The sequence below is a fragment of the Microtus oregoni genome, unplaced genomic scaffold (assembly GCF_018167655.1).
Source record: "Microtus oregoni isolate MIOR12 unplaced genomic scaffold, Mior012 000008F_ref0000371, whole genome shotgun sequence".
NCBI lineage: Eukaryota > Metazoa > Chordata > Mammalia > Rodentia > Cricetidae > Microtus > Microtus oregoni.
In genome coordinates this window covers 39,077,672-39,093,903 of record NW_024543067.1, presented here as the reverse complement: position 1 = coordinate 39,093,903, position 16,232 = coordinate 39,077,672, and the positions used below count along the sequence as shown (strand labels likewise).

General features: G+C 44.0%; 1 protein-coding gene across 4 annotated transcripts in view; it reads right to left on the bottom strand.

Moving 5' to 3' along the window:
• Bbs9 (Bardet-Biedl syndrome 9) overlaps nt 1-16,232 on the bottom strand; it is a 426,448-nt gene that overhangs the window by 386,621 nt on the left and 23,595 nt on the right. For all 4 annotated transcript variants that reach the window (XM_041657113.1, XM_041657112.1, XM_041657114.1 and 1 more), the window contains exons 3-5: nt 12,050-12,200; nt 8,050-8,114; nt 1,167-1,280 (exon numbers count right to left, since the gene is read on the bottom strand). In XM_041657113.1, coding sequence (XP_041513047.1) covers nt 1,167-1,280; nt 8,050-8,114; nt 12,050-12,200 — 330 coding nt within the window. The remainder of the gene's footprint in view (nt 1-1,166; nt 1,281-8,049; nt 8,115-12,049; nt 12,201-16,232) is intronic.

Here is a 16,232-nt window from a genome sequence, read left to right as displayed (position 1 = left end):
CTATGAGCTTAAGACTAGCCCAGTCCACACTGAGATCGAGGTCAGCCTGGACTACAGTGTGACCACAGTCCTCGAAATATATAATACATACATACATATGTACATACATGCATAAAATAAAATAAGCAAGCATGCAGCCAGCGGATATGATATGTGTAGGCTAGATACAACCATTACCCACTTATTCAAGAGACTTGAGAATCTGCTGGTTTTGTATGTCCTATGAAGAGGTGGCAGGCTTTCCATGAATCTACCCCCTAAGCTCAAAGATAGCAAGGGCACCTACTTGATAAAGGTGATGACCTTGTGGAATTTGGGACTGTCCTTCATGTCAGAGGTCATAAGTTGATGAGCATACCAAGTCTACATTTAAGTCCCCATGTGTTTTCATTTCCAGCTCTCTTATGCAGAAAGAAGCCACGGGCACTCTCAAGATGAGAGGCTGGGCAGACATGTTCATAACCCCACCCTCCTTTGGTCGGTACAACAGGAACTATTACTAAGTTCAACATTTCACACCACTGAAAGTGGCAGGCACAGAGCTCTACCACCAAATAAATCAGTTTTAATCAGCTTATAAGGCAAGTTCTGTAGAAAGGGTGTTGTCTTGATTACTTTTCTATTGCCATGGAAACAGCATGACCAAGGAAACTTAAAAAATAAAGCATTTAACTGGGGGGTCATGATTTCAGAGGGAAAATCCATGAGCATCAGGTTGGGGAGCATGACACCAAACAGGCAGGCTTTGCACTGGAGCTGAGAGCTCACATCTGATCCGCAAGCAAGAGGCAAGGAAAGCTAACTGGGAATGGTATGGGCTTTTGAAGTTTCCATCCACAAGAGACACACCTTCTCCCACAAGGCCACACCTCCTGATCCTTCCCAAACAGTTCCACCAGCTGAGTCTGTGGATGCCATTCAAGCCACCACAGATATTTAGAAAAAACACCAAAGACCATATAATAATACAATTAATGTGAATATCAAACATATCCACTGTTAAAAGTATACTTTTTAAATTATTTTAAGTATCTGAAATATAAAACTTTCACTAAAATACTTATTTAATTATTAAGATTCAACCCACATAATATTCCATTGTAATATGACCAGAGGGTGTAAATTTACCACTTGAAATATCATACGCATGATTCAGAGCAAATTACCTTTTATGCCACCAAAGGGTCCATAAGTCATATTGCAGGCTGTCCTCTGAAGATGGTGCTCATACATTAACTTTATCTGATACTGGTTCCCATGGTCTACATTACCCAATGTTCCTATGGAGAAAAAAAATAAAGGGACAACTTTAAATCTGTTTATATTGTTTTATATTAATTTCTTCTCAGCCTCTCTATAAGCTTTAATTAAATTGTATTGAAATTTAAAATGACAACGTTGTAAAAGATAAGAACAATTAGCACACTGGTCACAGAGAAAGGCAGCACAGAAAAAACACTTAAATCTCAGCTAGATTACACCATTAGAGAAATAATACCGTGGGGAGCATTTTATTATATCTTTCTGTCAGACACACCTGAGTGAGGTATAATTATTTAAATGACAACAAGGCCATTTAATTTCTGTTCTAAAACAAATGCAGCTCCATTCCTTCAGCTATAGGCGATATAGCAGGAGAGTCAACAAATAACAACTTTGAAACATCTCATTCTCTTGTCCACACTATCAAAATACCCAACCCCTTCAAACATGGTGTCCTAATTTTTGAAACCAGGGGCTGAACCCAGGTCCTTGTGCAGACTCGGCAAGGGTCCCACCACTGAGTCATATTGCCAGCCCTTATCTTCTAATGTAATGGAGAAATCTTCCAAACTTCCATCAACGAGTGAGCTACAAGCCACAGAGTCGAGATCTGGCAGAGTGTGAGGACTGAAAGCGGGGTTGGAAACTTGGACTTGGAAAGCAACTTTTCCATAAAGAAACAGCTCTCGAAATGCAAATGCTAAAGATGATGTTAAAGTAGTTTAAAGAAATAGCCAATCTGGTCATTCAGATGACTCTATGTGAAGTTGACACAAAATCATTGAGTACTGGTCTCTCTCCTGTGCCAAGAAGAGGACTCTTAACTCTAGCAATGGAGAAGGGCTGGACAGAATCTGCATAGCAAAGTTTCTTTTAATTTTAAGTTGTTTTCATTTGTTGGAGGGGGGGGGGTATGCCAAACATGTGCCCACTGAAAGGTACATTTTTGTGCTGCGATTCGCCTAGCCACTGACTTGCTGTACTTTTCTGTTGGGACTAATGAGTCCTAGCCTTCAGCTGGATGTTGGGATTAATGAGTCCTGGCCTTCAGCTGCTCTTCCCTCCTAGAACCTTCTAATTAAAGTTACTAGAAGCTGTGCCTAGTTAGAGGATCAGAGGATGGGATTGTCACCTGTTGGCCATTGATGACTGCAGTGTATTTAAGCCTCCATGGTGCTAATAAAGAAGAGCTTTCGGTTAAAAGGTCTGCATGTCCATCTGTCTCTGCATCTGTCTGTATTCTCAACCTCCAGCCCCTTGCCCGAAGCTCGCGAACTGGGGTCTAGCACATAGAGCACAGACCAGGGCCGCGGTGAGCGGCACTTTTCCAAATAAACTTTCCCTTTAACTTTGTGCTTCAGAACTGAACCCTGAATGGCCGGATCTCAGGCCTACAGGAAATGAAGAGTCTACATCAACAGTTACATGACCGTCTTTGGGGGCAGACCTACTGGCTACTCCCATGTGTACATCCAGTGCACATGTTAAGGAACTTCTTTTTCACCAGGCATGGTAATGCACACCTTTAATGCCAGCAGAGGCAGGCAGAGGCAGGCAGATCTCTGAGTTCAAGGTCAGCCTGGTCTACCGAGTGAGGTCCAGGACAACCAGGGCCCAAAGGCAGGCACAAACTTAAGAATTCACATTAGGAAACAAGACTCAGAGTCCTTTATCAAAAGCCAGCAATTCCACTTTTTGCCCTTCACCATCAATCAGTTCAGTCTCAAGCAGAAGCTGGAAACATCCTTGGTTCTATCCAAAGACCTGTCCTGGCCAGAGACCAGAAATACTAAAAATGTTGAGGGTACTGGTCCATGTTCTTTCTGGTGTCTTGTTTTTATCTTTTTCTCCTCTTACATAGCAAACTACATGAGTGCAGCTAAGCTAGCTAGAAACTATTTGTGAGGACATCCAAAGCTCTAGTCCAAAACAGCGGATGGAGGACACGACCACCTCGCAGGTGGGACAACTGGGCCAGCCTGCTCATCCTTCCAAGCCAGGAAAGTCTATACACCCTGAAGTGCCTGGTGTCCAGGACGCCGCCTGCTTCCCTTCTCTTAAGGCTTCTCCTACAGCACAACTTCCTTCTAAAACTCACAGCGCTAACTGAAATTCACTCTTCAGTTCTTAAAGCCAAGGGACCCTGAATCCACAGTGGCTCTGGTGGCTGTTGACTGACCAGGATCCTAGAACCACTGAGCCCCCGACACACACAGTTACTGCTCTATCACTCAAAGACACTATTGTGCCTACTGTCCCCACTTTCTTCTCCCAGATACTAAAATGACGTTAGAGCTCCAATACTCTGATGGATTTCTAAATCCAAGGGAACACCACTCAAAATACGCACAGCTGGCAGTGGTGGGCGCACCTTTAATCTCAGCACGAGGGAGGCAGACACAAGAGAATCTCTGAGTTCAAGGTCAACTTAGTTCACTTAGTGAGTTTCAAGACAGCCAGGGCTTCTAGTGAAACTCTGTCTTAATAAATAGATAAATATTTTTAAAATAAAAATAAATTGTAAAGAAACAGTACAACTTTTCTTTAGAGAATAAAGACAACTTATTTTCCTCAGATAACTCTTTTGGAATAAAGATAGCATTTAAGAATCTAATTTTTTGCACTTTTTTTTCTTTTAGAAAAGTATCATTATTTGCATTCAAAAAACATAAGATTCTGCCCTTATATATATACAGGCTTAATATACTAATTAAATATTATGAAAGTCTACATAATACATTCTCTATTTTAAAATATCTCCAAAAATTCTCCAAGGATACCAAAGGTAAAAGAAAGAATAGCTCTTCTAATAAGTTTTCAATGCGATTTTAGAAAAGCAATGTAGAGATGCTTAAGTAACCTGGAGTCGTTACACAATAAATAAATGTTCCCTAATTAGATTATATGAGCCCAGGAAAATAGAGGATGACATGTTTTTCCCTTCCAAAGGCAATCATCAAAACTCTAGAAATTAATCAGATACCTATAAATGTTTGTTGTGACATGCATAATTTTTGGAAAAGAATATAATCACTGTAGGCTCAAGCATCCGTAGCTGGAAAGGCTCATGGCTCAATGGTTAAGAGCACAGCACTTGCTGCTCCTCCAGAGGACTTGAGTTAGGTTCCCAGAACCCACATGGGGCAGCTCACAACCACATATAACTCCAGCTCCAGGGGCTCTGATGCCTCCTCCTGGACTCTGAGGGCATCTTCACTCACACATGCACACACTCAAACACAGGTACACATGCACATTTTTTTAAGATTTATTATATTTTTAATTAAGTTCAAACAATCTCAGCTCAGAAACTGAAGCCCATCAGAAAAGAATCTAAGCCAGATGTGGTGGCACACATCTGTAATCACAGAGCCCAGGAAGCTTAGACAGAAAAATGCAAGTTCGAGACAACCCTGGGCTACATTACTCAGAAGAAGGAAAGTGGGGGAAGGGAAACAGAAAGACTAGAGGGGCCTTGTGTTGCTCTTTGTTACCCATACATTTAAAGATACAGCACCCAACATAGAGAAGTCTGCTCAGTAACCTTAACTCTGTGGGGCTATCTGTTACACCCAAGAAAATGACTTCAAAGAATGAACTTCAAATCTGTTTCAGAAGCATAGTCTAATGAAACCGTACCAAAGTCTTGGGTTCAACTCCAAACAAAATAAAACAAAAATCAAAGGAGACGGGGAAAGGGAAAGAGCGTGGGGAAGAGGGCGCCAGAGCCGGTCACTTTCACTGCCGCGCCATCGCTGTGGCCCCCCCCCCCCGCCCCCCGCCCCCCCCCCCCCCCCCCCCCCCGGGACTGTGAGAGCCGCTGAAAGGTCTGCCTGCAACCTCAAGAAATGTCACCAAAAGAACAAAAACAGTAATTCCCCAGGCTCACGAATTGCAGTCAAGCCACAAAAAGTACAAACTGTCGGCCTGTGAATACTACAAAAACTACAGAAACAAGAGGCAGGGAGTAAGGTGAGCATAGGAAAATGTGGTTTAGACAATTCCTGGTCTCCAGGGAATATAAAATTTTTTAACAAAGCACAAAAATAAAATAGCAACGACACTGCCACTCCCTTAGCAAATCACAAGCTCAAAGGACATCAACTTTCCACAATTGTGACCAAGCAAGTTTCTTCACTGAGCTTCTGAATAGATAGTCATCCCTACTCCACGCTCTATCCCAGCGCTATTTTATAAGCCGCTGTCTTGCCAGCCATAAATGGGCCAAGGAAGCCCCAGAGCCTAACTAACTTACAGTTTCTAAAACACCTTCTTCTGCTTTTAGAGCCCCCACAGGGCCCAGGATGGAGGTAACTAATTAAGTAGGGTTCAGTTCTCTTCCATGGCCTGTGAAAACTAGATAATAAAGATCTCATCCAGTTAATACACTTATCAAAACCAAACAAAATCAAGCCAGGGACAATGTCACGTCTGCGGCCCCAGTGCTCGGAAGGAGGTTACCGGAGGCCCACTCACCTTCCGGGCCGACTGGAACACAGCATGAGTTACAAGCCAGCCTGAGCACAAAGACAATCCTGCCGCACAACTAGTCAGCACGGAGAGAATGTGACTATGCAGTGTTCAGCCCTAAACGGGACGTCTGTATCGTATCCCTCCCTATAACCCGGCGCTCAGGAGACATCACCAGTGAGCGGCAGATACACTGTGAGAACCACAAGCTAGGTAGAGGATGCTACGAAATACAGTCTTCTGAACCATGCCACTGTATACACAATCGTACAGCAGCTGAGGATCAGCACAGACCTGACAAGACAAAGTCAATCAGCACTCAAACACAGAAGGGGGGTTCACAAGGTCTGGCTAGAGGCTGAGGAGCTATGGGCAGCTGATGTCCACTGGGAGTGGGTTCTGTTCAGAGATGTGGATATGATCTATAAATACTGTAACTATGTGGGAAATTACCAAAGAACATTTTTTTTTAATTTTTCTATCTATTAATTTTTATTTTATATTAGGGGTGATTGCCTGCATGTATGCCTGTGACCACATGGAAGCCAGAAGACAGCATCAGACTCCCCGAGACCGGAGTTACAGTTACAAGCCGTGATGTGGGTGCTGGAATAAAGCCCAGGTCCTCTAGAAGAGAAGTTGTGTTCTTAGCCCCTAAGCCATCTCTGCAGCCCCAAGAATGAATTATTTTATAGATCCTGTCTCCAAAAAAGAAAAAACAAAAAACAAAAAGAGAACTAATCCATAAAACAGATTAGCCTACATCAACCTTTTTATTTCTGTATTCTGGAATACTAGATACATGCCCATTCACTAGAAATAGCAACCTTTTCTTCAGAGAGGAAGCCTCTCTGTGTCACTCTCAACGCCTTAGCTTCAGCATGGTGGGATTGTAGGTGAGCACCACCGTGGCCACCTAGCAGCGGTGGCATGCACTCTGCCAGCCCTCTGAAGAGGGGGTGGTGTGGTGAGGAGGAAAACTGAAGCCCTGCCACAGGACAGGGGGCCACAGCTGTGCTCACAGCACCTGGACACACAAACAGGAGGATGAGTCAGCAAAGGCCACCCTGGGCTACACAGTGAGTCTGGGCTAACCTGTGCTACTAATGAGTCCCTTTCTCAAAATCAATCAATTAATCAACATAGATGAGTAACTACTTCAAAGGCATCCACCAATTTCTAGTTTTTTCTACCGTATACACCTCTTGTTATGAAGGTTGCCTTTAAAGGTCAACAGATTTTTGCCCCTAAAAGAACCTTGTCTTCAGGTTCCCATTGTTCTCCGGAGACACCATGACCACAGTAACTCTTATAGAGGAAAACATTTAACTGAATGGCTTTTTACAGTTCAGAGATTCAGTCCATTATCATCATGGTGGAACACGGCAACAAGCAGGCACACATGGTACTAGAGAAGGAGCTGAGAGTCCTCTATCTTGATCCAGAGGCAACAGGAAGTGGTCTGAGACACTAGGAGTGGCTTTAGCATATAAGAGACCTCCAAGTCCGCCTCCAGAGTGACACACTCCCTCCAACAAGACCATACCTACTCTAACAAAGCCACACTTCCTAGCAGTGCCACTCCCTATGAGCTTATGGGGACCAATTACATTCAAACTACCACGATCCTCAATTTTAATAAGGGCCAAAATGTTGAAATTAAAGCACAACAGAATATGTATTAAACTTGTACCCACAGGACCACATCAGGGAATAGAACCCAATTAACCTCAAATCAAGTGTTCTGAGGTCTGGTGGAATGAAGACAACAAGAAGCCAAGAAACTGGAACTAAAATGAGAAAACGCCTGAGGTTTACCAAGAAAAGGACATTTCAAACATTCTGGCTCAACAGTCAGTGCGGCCACTGCCGAGCATGGCTTCAGTTTCAGGGTCCGGAGGAGGAGCCCAAACCACTGCAGCTGGTCACAGGCTGTTCCAGACACAACTCCTGACAACATGGAGATTGTAAGAAACCCTCTATAAAAATAAGAATACCAGGGCTCGTGGGTCAAGAAAATGAGCATGAAACACTCATGAGTGGTAGGGAAGGCTAACAGGGACAAGAAACTCCTCACGAACACTCATGAGTGGTAGGGAAGGCTAACAGGGACGAGAAACTCCTCACGAACACTCATGAGTGGTAGGGAAGGCTAACAGGGACGAGAAACTCCTCATGAGCACTCATGAGTGGTAGGGAAGGCTAACAGGGACAAGAAACTCCTTATGAACACTCTGTATTCGCTCCCAAATCATCTCCACTCTGTTCTCCAGAGCAGTCTGTGACAAACTCCACATGAGAAGGAAATTCTCTTACCTGAAACAGAGTAGACACAGAGCTTTCTAGCATGCAGCACAGCCAAATGGAGCATTTCAGTGCCTCTGCAAAACGGGAAAGTTTCAAAAGCTAGTAAATATTAGTTTCAGATATAACCTAAAAGTTACAAATTATTTTCAAACAGACCTCATAACTGCAGCTATAAGTTAATAAAGCAATTCCTGCTCACAATTCTAACTGAAAAATAATCATATCAGCAGGTTCCTGCCTCTAATTCAAGCTACACAGAAAGCTGAGTTGGGGGAGCTGAAGTTCCAAGCCAGCCAGGTCTACAGAGGGGAACAGAGAAAGAGTAAGAAGAGGAGAGGGCCAGGCATGGTGGACACAGCTTTAATTACAGCACTGATGGCAGAGGCAGGCAGACCTGAGTTCCAGGCCAACCTGGTCTACAGAGCGAGTTCAAGGTCTACAGTAGCAAGACCCTGGCTCAAAAACAAAGAGCGAAAAGGAAAGGGGATTCTACAGAGAAGGATACTGAGAGGGGGAGGAGGGGGATTCTACAGAGAAGGGTACTGAGAGGGGGAGGAGGGGGATTCTACAGAGAAGGGTACTGAGAGGGGGAGGAGGGGATGCTACAGAGAAGGGTACTGAGAGGAGGGGGGTGCTAAAGAGAAGGATACTGAGAGGGGGAGGAGGGGATGCTACAGAGAAGGGTACTGAGAGGGGGAGGAGGGGATGCTACAGAGAAGGATACTGAGAGGGGGAGGAGGGGGATTCTACAGAGAAGGATACTGAGAGGGGGAGGAGGGGATGCTACAGAGAAGGATACTGAGAGGGGGAGGAGGGGGATTCTACAGAGAAGGATACTGAGAGGGGGAGGAGGGGATGCTACAGAGAAGGATACTGAGAGGGGGAGGAGGGGGATTCTACAGAGAAGGGTACTGAGAGGGGGAGGAGGGGATGCTACAGAGAAGGGTACTGAGAGGAGGGGGGTACTAAAGAGAAGGGTACTGAGAGGAGGGGGTACTAAAGAGAAGGGTACTGAGAGGAGGGGAGGAAGGTGATGCTAAAGAGAAAAGTACTGAGAGGAGGGGAAGGAGGCAGATGTGGAAAAGATATTTCCTGAGCCTGGGCCTAAAAAATCAGGCCTGAGACTGTTTGTGAGTCTGCTCCCACTGCAAGGAGCTCCTGCTTTCTGACCAACTCACTTAAGACTTGTGGCAAGCCCCTTAATCTCCCTGAGCCCATTTCTCCCTCTGGAAAATAGGAGGTTTCCATTCAACTGAATGCAGGTATGTGGAAGTGCGTGATAGCGTGAAGAAGCATCGATGCTGTCGGTATTAACGATGGCACAGATCCCAATTCTCATTAGAAGTGTTGAAAACTTTCATCTTTGACTAAATCTCAAATGGCAATAAAAGACCACCATCTACAGTGCCCTTCCGGCCATATCAAGTGGCTCCAGAGGCAGACACAGGGCACAGGGCGGAAAACCTTAACTCACGGGCTTCAGGGGACCAGACAGATGGACACTAATGAGGAAAGGCCGTGGAAGGTTATAATTAACTGAAGACTACAGCCAGGCTGAAGGAGGTGGCTACTATTTGGTTCTGGGCTTCTGGCCAGCTCTCCACAGTTTTTCAAGAAAGGCCAGAAAGCAGGGGTTTTATGTGAAACCTTCTGGTTCTTAAATATTAGCAGCTTTTTCAGATTTAAAGCACCACAGGCCAACACGCACACACAGGCCTCCAGCACGACATCTGTTAGAGTCAATGGAAACGGCAAGGAGTAAAATTAAATCTGAGGACTTGATGCAGACTCTGGCGCTTCTCCACGTGACCACTCCTCAGCCTGGTGCCCTCCTTACACAGGGAGATCTGCAGGAGCTAACCCACGCACAGCACTGCAGACAGCCCATACATCAGCATCCATTGCTCTCCTGCCACACAGATGTGGCTTACACTACGCAACTACCACAGAATCAATAGTGCTTCCAGACCGTTATGGAGCTGGGTATTCAAAACAATACATTTCCCATGTTCCAAAGGAGAACAAGGCGACATGGAAAAACAGCACTGTATAGAGTCAGACACACAAGTCTAATCTGTGACTTCAAACTAAAATTTCTTTATCTATAAATGCCTATCATTATGTCAGGTAAGATTATTGAGACAGGGCCAAAGAAGAGGTTTAGACCCTATAACTCCAGTTCTGATGCCCTTTTCTGGACTCTATGTTATATATACATACATTCAGGCACACACATACACATAAAATAAAAAATAAATTAGCCTCTAAAAAAGATGACAAAGTGGAGAAGAGAATCACTTGTTGTCATCTTCCTTCCTTCTCAACAAGGGGTCACAAAAGTGAGAGGTGAACATGGGCCCACCATATAGATTGGTGTTGACCAGAGCCCATGCCACAGACTGGGCAAACACTGAGCTTTCCAATGGGGAAAGCAGCAGTAGAGAGAAGAAAGCCATGCTGTCTGAGCCAAGCTGCACAGAGCAGAGCATCAGGAGCCACTGCACTGAGGGCAGGAATTCTGGGATGAGAAGGGCTGTCTCCTTTAAGGGATAATTATTCCTCCCATCTCTCCAGCATAGCATAAGGCGGACCGCCTTCTGATGAGTGGTCCCTCAGTCAGGTGACCAAAGGCCCAACTGGAGACAACTACAGGTCTAAAGCCAGAAGAAGACTCTGCTGTTTACTGTGACGTACTGTGCTCCGGGGAGGACACCCTAAGATCACGGAGGAGAGGGGATGAAATTGTAATAGAATAAGCCATTTCTACCATGAAAACCTAGAGATCTGGCTTCAAAGCTGTTCACCTGAAGGGACTGATGTCAGAAATGGAGTCTCAGCTCCACCCGTGAATTCAGCCTTCCAGGCAGGTGCTCATTTAGGAACTAATGGGCTCCCTCTGACATGCCTGGCCAGAGAACCCAGGGGATTTTCAACACACAGCTAAAGACACAAACTGTCTCATTTCTATCTCTTGTCCTCATCGTTTCTCCTACGAAGACAGAACTCCTGGGTTGTCACATGAACTCTCACCAGCTGCAGTTACCTGCACAAGGTTTAAACCACTCCAACGCCACGATGAATGGGAGAGGGGTTCACAAGTCCCCACCCATAGCTGAGGAGCTGTGTGGAGCTGATGACTGCTGGAGAAGAATACCATTCCTTTGAGGTGTGGCCGCCGGTAAGCTGCTCTTGCTATAGAAGATGAACCCATACCCAGACACATACCAGCACCTCTAACTAGCCTCAGTATTAATAGGGTTTCCAAAGAAAAAGAAAGGGAGAGAGGGAGGGAAGGAGGGAGGGAGGGAGGGAGGGAGGGAGGGAGGGAGGAGAAAGTACTTTGAAACATTTCTTATATGGACAAAACATACTTCATGAATTGAGTTGAATTCTTTCACTACAGTATCTTTCCACTTTGAATAGGTAATGTATTTTAAATTTCAAAACTATGAAGTAATAGTTATTAGCATCCTTGAGTACTTATTAAACAGTTATCTACCTGAGGTGTTCTTTAATAAATAAATATCTGACTTTGTCTGTAAGCTCATCCTGTGCTGCATATGTCTAATATCTCAAGTCCATCACTATAGAACTGTCCTCAGTATTGATGTGAGCTTGCTAGGCAATCATGAGACCCACTAATCAGTTCCCAGCACCCGTACAACAATCCTTTACGGAACTGTAACCAGCTCCAATGGGGTCAGAAACAGGAGGGCTGCCGGGGTTCTGGGCTAGCCTACCCAGGAAACTGCAAGCCCCACTCTCTCAAAGGAAAATGCAGACTGTGCATCTACACACACACATACATACACTCACACAGACACACAAATAAATCACTAAATTAGTTCATCTTAAAAATACATGTTTCTATATAAAAAGTGTTCAGAACATAAAGTTTGGCTTCATGACATGTATCTATAACATACATAATGGACAAAATATTTTTTTAAATCCATAAAAGTGTCATCATAAGGAACAGAAACTCCCACACTCAGTGGGCTCTACTCACGAGACAAACTTCCCAACTTCCACCTGCAGCACAGGGTCCCGCAGATGCACTTCCAGGAGTAAGTCTTCGGCCTGAGGCCCGTCTCCAGCTTTTACGGAATGGGGACTAAAGATTCTCAAGTAGCCAGTGAAGCTGCCCACGATGATTTTATCTGTAGACAGATTTTCATAGACAAAGTGACAGACAGACATTAGCAAGTACCATTGGGAATCAACTTTCTGAAAATTAAAGAAGTCAAAATATTAAAAGATTCTAACTTTGCTTCAAGCACAAAGTCCTCCAACAGGTGATGTGATTAAAGGGAACTAACCTGAATAGTACAAACCTTCTCAAAGACAGCTCTACATCACTAAAAGGCAAGGATACTAGTAAAATCGAGTGTGTTTTCTTTTTCTTTTCTTCATTTATTTATTTATTCATTTATTTATTTATTTATTTTGGTTTTTCAAGACAGGGTTTCTCTAGCTTTGGAGTCTGTCCTGGAACTAGCTCTTGTAGACCAGGCTGGTCTCGAACTCAGAGAGATCCACCTGCCTCTGCCTCCCCAGTGCTGGGATTAAAGGTGTGCGCCACCACCGCCCAGCTCTAGTGTGTTTTCAAAGTATCAATTAGTATCCATCATAATCCAGCATAATGAAAGTAAATCACTGTCTTGAAAGACTGATGAAGATACAATTAACATCATGGAATGTTAATTCTATCACTGACTGCGACTGTTGAAAACACTCACTAGAGTACCCCCATTAACAGTGAAAGGTCTTGGGCATGATACAGTGAAGGAAAGGAAGTGTATTGGAATTTAAAAATTGTCTCCCAAAAAGACATGTTCAAATCCTTGCTCCAGGTACCTATGTATGTGATCTAGTTTGAAAACAGTCTTGGCAAATATAGCCAAGCTAAAACAAGGATACACCTGTCCTTTAGGGAAAAGGCATAGAGGAATCCCAATGCCAAATAGTGATGCAAAGCAGCCAGGTGAGCCGGCACAGGCATGTAATCCTAGCACTTAGGAAGCTGCCTTTGTCACCTTTCTACAGACTGTGACACAGGCAACTTATTAATGAAAATGTTGATTTGGGGTTTACGAGTGCAGAGCCATGACAGGGTACACAGCAGCAGGCATGGCAGCAGGCACACATGGCACTGGAGTAACAGTTAAAAGCTTCTCACATCCTCTCCCAAAAGTAGGAGGCAAAGAGAGAGTGTGAACTGGGTATGGCATGGGCTTTTGGAACCTCAAAGCCTACCCCAGTGACACACTTCCTCCCACAGGACCACTTCATAATCATGACCAAACAGCTCTACCAGCTGGGGACCGAGCCTCTAGGGCCACTCTCTTTCAAAGCACGACAGAAGCTGAGGGAAGACAGAATAAGCTGGGGGCTGGGAAATGTCCATCTGACAATACTGCCAGAAATTGGAATGGAATGATACATCTACAAACCAAAGAGTATCTTTAATTACTGGAATTTAGGAGAAACAAATAGGGATCCTGGAGGCTTCAGAAAAACTGGAAGAAAGAGCTAAAGAGATAGCCCAGCAGTTAAGAACACTACTCCTGCATAAGGACCTGAGTTCAGTTCTCGGCACCCACGTGCTGACTCACAACCACCTGCAAATCCAGTTCTAGAGTATCCAATGCCCTCTTGTAGCCATCACTGAATATTGCAACATATGGTACACATAACTTACACCAGCAAATACATACACAGCACACATAAATAAATATTTAAAATTAATACTAGAGGAGGCAAAGAAATGCTAGAAACCAGAGAAATAGCATGGCCAACAACACCTTGACTTCCAAAGCTTAGCATCTACAACTGGGACAGAATACACTGCTGTCATTTTAAGCCACTAAAGTGATACTTTGTTATCATGATGCTCAGAAACAAATCTTCATCTACCTGTCCTTTACTCAGAGTTTACTGTACCAGCCCATGGACTAAACAGTTCACACAGACTATCTAACTCCTCAGCAGGAAAGGTACTCCCATAGGGGCTTCAGTCCTAAAGAAACATAAAGCCCTCAAGGACCCAGAGGACCGAATGGCAGCATTCTGGAACTGTGTAAGATCAGTGACACCATGATGGTTTCTGTCCTGGCCAAGTCTCCGTCAGACAAGCTCTGCTTTGCAGCTGGAAGAGTGTTAGTATTCTCAATCTTTTTACTAAATTTACCATGATGTCCTACTTTTGTAGCAAAAAATAAAAGTTAATTGATGCAGAAATTAACACAGGGATTAAAATGTAAGCATGAATATCCCTGCAAGGAGGATATTTGGATTCTTGTGTTCTGGTGGAGCACCAAGCAGTCAGACTCCTGTCCATGCTCTAGGTGGGGTTAGAGAGCACCACTCTAAGAAACAGAACAGATAAATATTCACATCAAGTCATCTGGGACACTGTGATCTGCCCTAGATTGCTTTCAGGTAACATAATAAAACACCAACCAAAACCATGGACAGGAGGAAAGGGTTTATTTGGCTTATGGGTTAGTCTATTATTGGGGTAAGGCAGGGCAGGAACCTGAAAGCAAGAACCAGAAGCAGAGACCATGGAGGAACACTCGCCTCATGGCTTCTCAACTTGCTTTCTTTCATGGCCCAGGACCACCAGCCCAGGGATGGTACCACCCACAGTGCGCTGGGCCCGCCCCCATCCATCATTAGTCAGGAAAATGCCCCCCAGACTTGCCCCAGGCTGCTCTGATAGGGAGGCTTCTGAACCGAGATTCCCTAACTAGAGGTGACTAAGAAACTAACCAGCACATGCACATTGCTCACAGCACTGGGGTGGACAGGACATCTGTGCCTCCAGCCACCCAGACAAAGGGTGACATGCCAACACATTTACTCGGCGTTTTCTACAGATACTCCATAGTTCACTATGATACATTTAAAAATCAAAATTCTCATCTTGGGGTAAAGAATAAGACTCAGGGTCTCTGAGACTTTGCAGAAAGAATTTCTTGGCATTTAGATCTGTGGAACCTACCACTAAGAATCTAATTCAAAGTTAACCTCTTCTGCATTTAAATCACAGTGACACATAAATTGACAAATCTTGGCTCTCTCGGGTGAAAGTAATTGCACTACTCAGAAAGAATGGGGTTGCTCCCATAATGAAGTCACTAGAAGAGTCTGGAACTCTTGCTCCTTACTGAGTTCTCCTTGCATGCTGAAATACCTTAGCCCCCATCGGACCTCACTAAATAACCAAGATTTGAATTCAATACAGCCCTTCAAAAACCAGAGGTGGGGGCTGGAAAGCTGCGGTTAAGAGAACTCATCACTCTTCTGCAAGACCTGGGTTCTATTGGCAGCACCCACACAGCAGCTCACATTCTCTGTGACTCCAGTTCCAGGGATCTGAAGTTACACGTGAATGGTGCACAGACATACATGAAAGCAAAAAGAACCATACACAAAAATAATAATTTTAATAATAATAATTTTTAAAAATCAGAGGCAATGAGAACGGCCAAGACCACAAAGGTAAAAGCCTAAGAAGAAAGAAAACACCTGGCTATTATAAAACCAGACTGAAAATAAAAGTTTTACCCACAGATTTCAAGCTATGATAAATTTATTCATCATTCATTCATTCATTCATTCATTCCAATGGGATTCCCTGGGAATCATTAAACAAAACGTCATTAAGACCTCTTCTGTTTTCTCTTTTTTCTTTCCCAAGTAATAGTTTTAAGAGGGCAATAAGCTCTGTTTATCACAGTAAGTAAGGCCTTTTTTTTCTCATTTACAAATATAACACTCCGGGTTCCTGAAAAAGATCCACCTCAAATTGCTATAATAAGTCGTGGCTTCTTGCCCATGTCACACATAAGTCAAACTACAGTCACATGAACAATGACAGTCTGGCTATGATTCTTATGTTATAACCCATATGCCTAAACTTTTTAAAATATATACAGATGTTTTGTCTTCATGTATGTTTCTGTACCACATGTGTGCCTGGTGCATACAGAGGCAAAAATAAAAAAACAGCCTCAAAATTCCTGGAACTGGAGTTTACAGACAGTTGTGAGCTACCGTGTGGGTGCTGGGAATTGAATCCTGTCCTCTGGAAGAGCACTGTGTGCTACTAACTGCTGAGCCATCTCTCCGGTCTCTAATTTAATTGTCCTAGGATTTTTCTCTAAGAGACTGTGGTGGTTTGAATG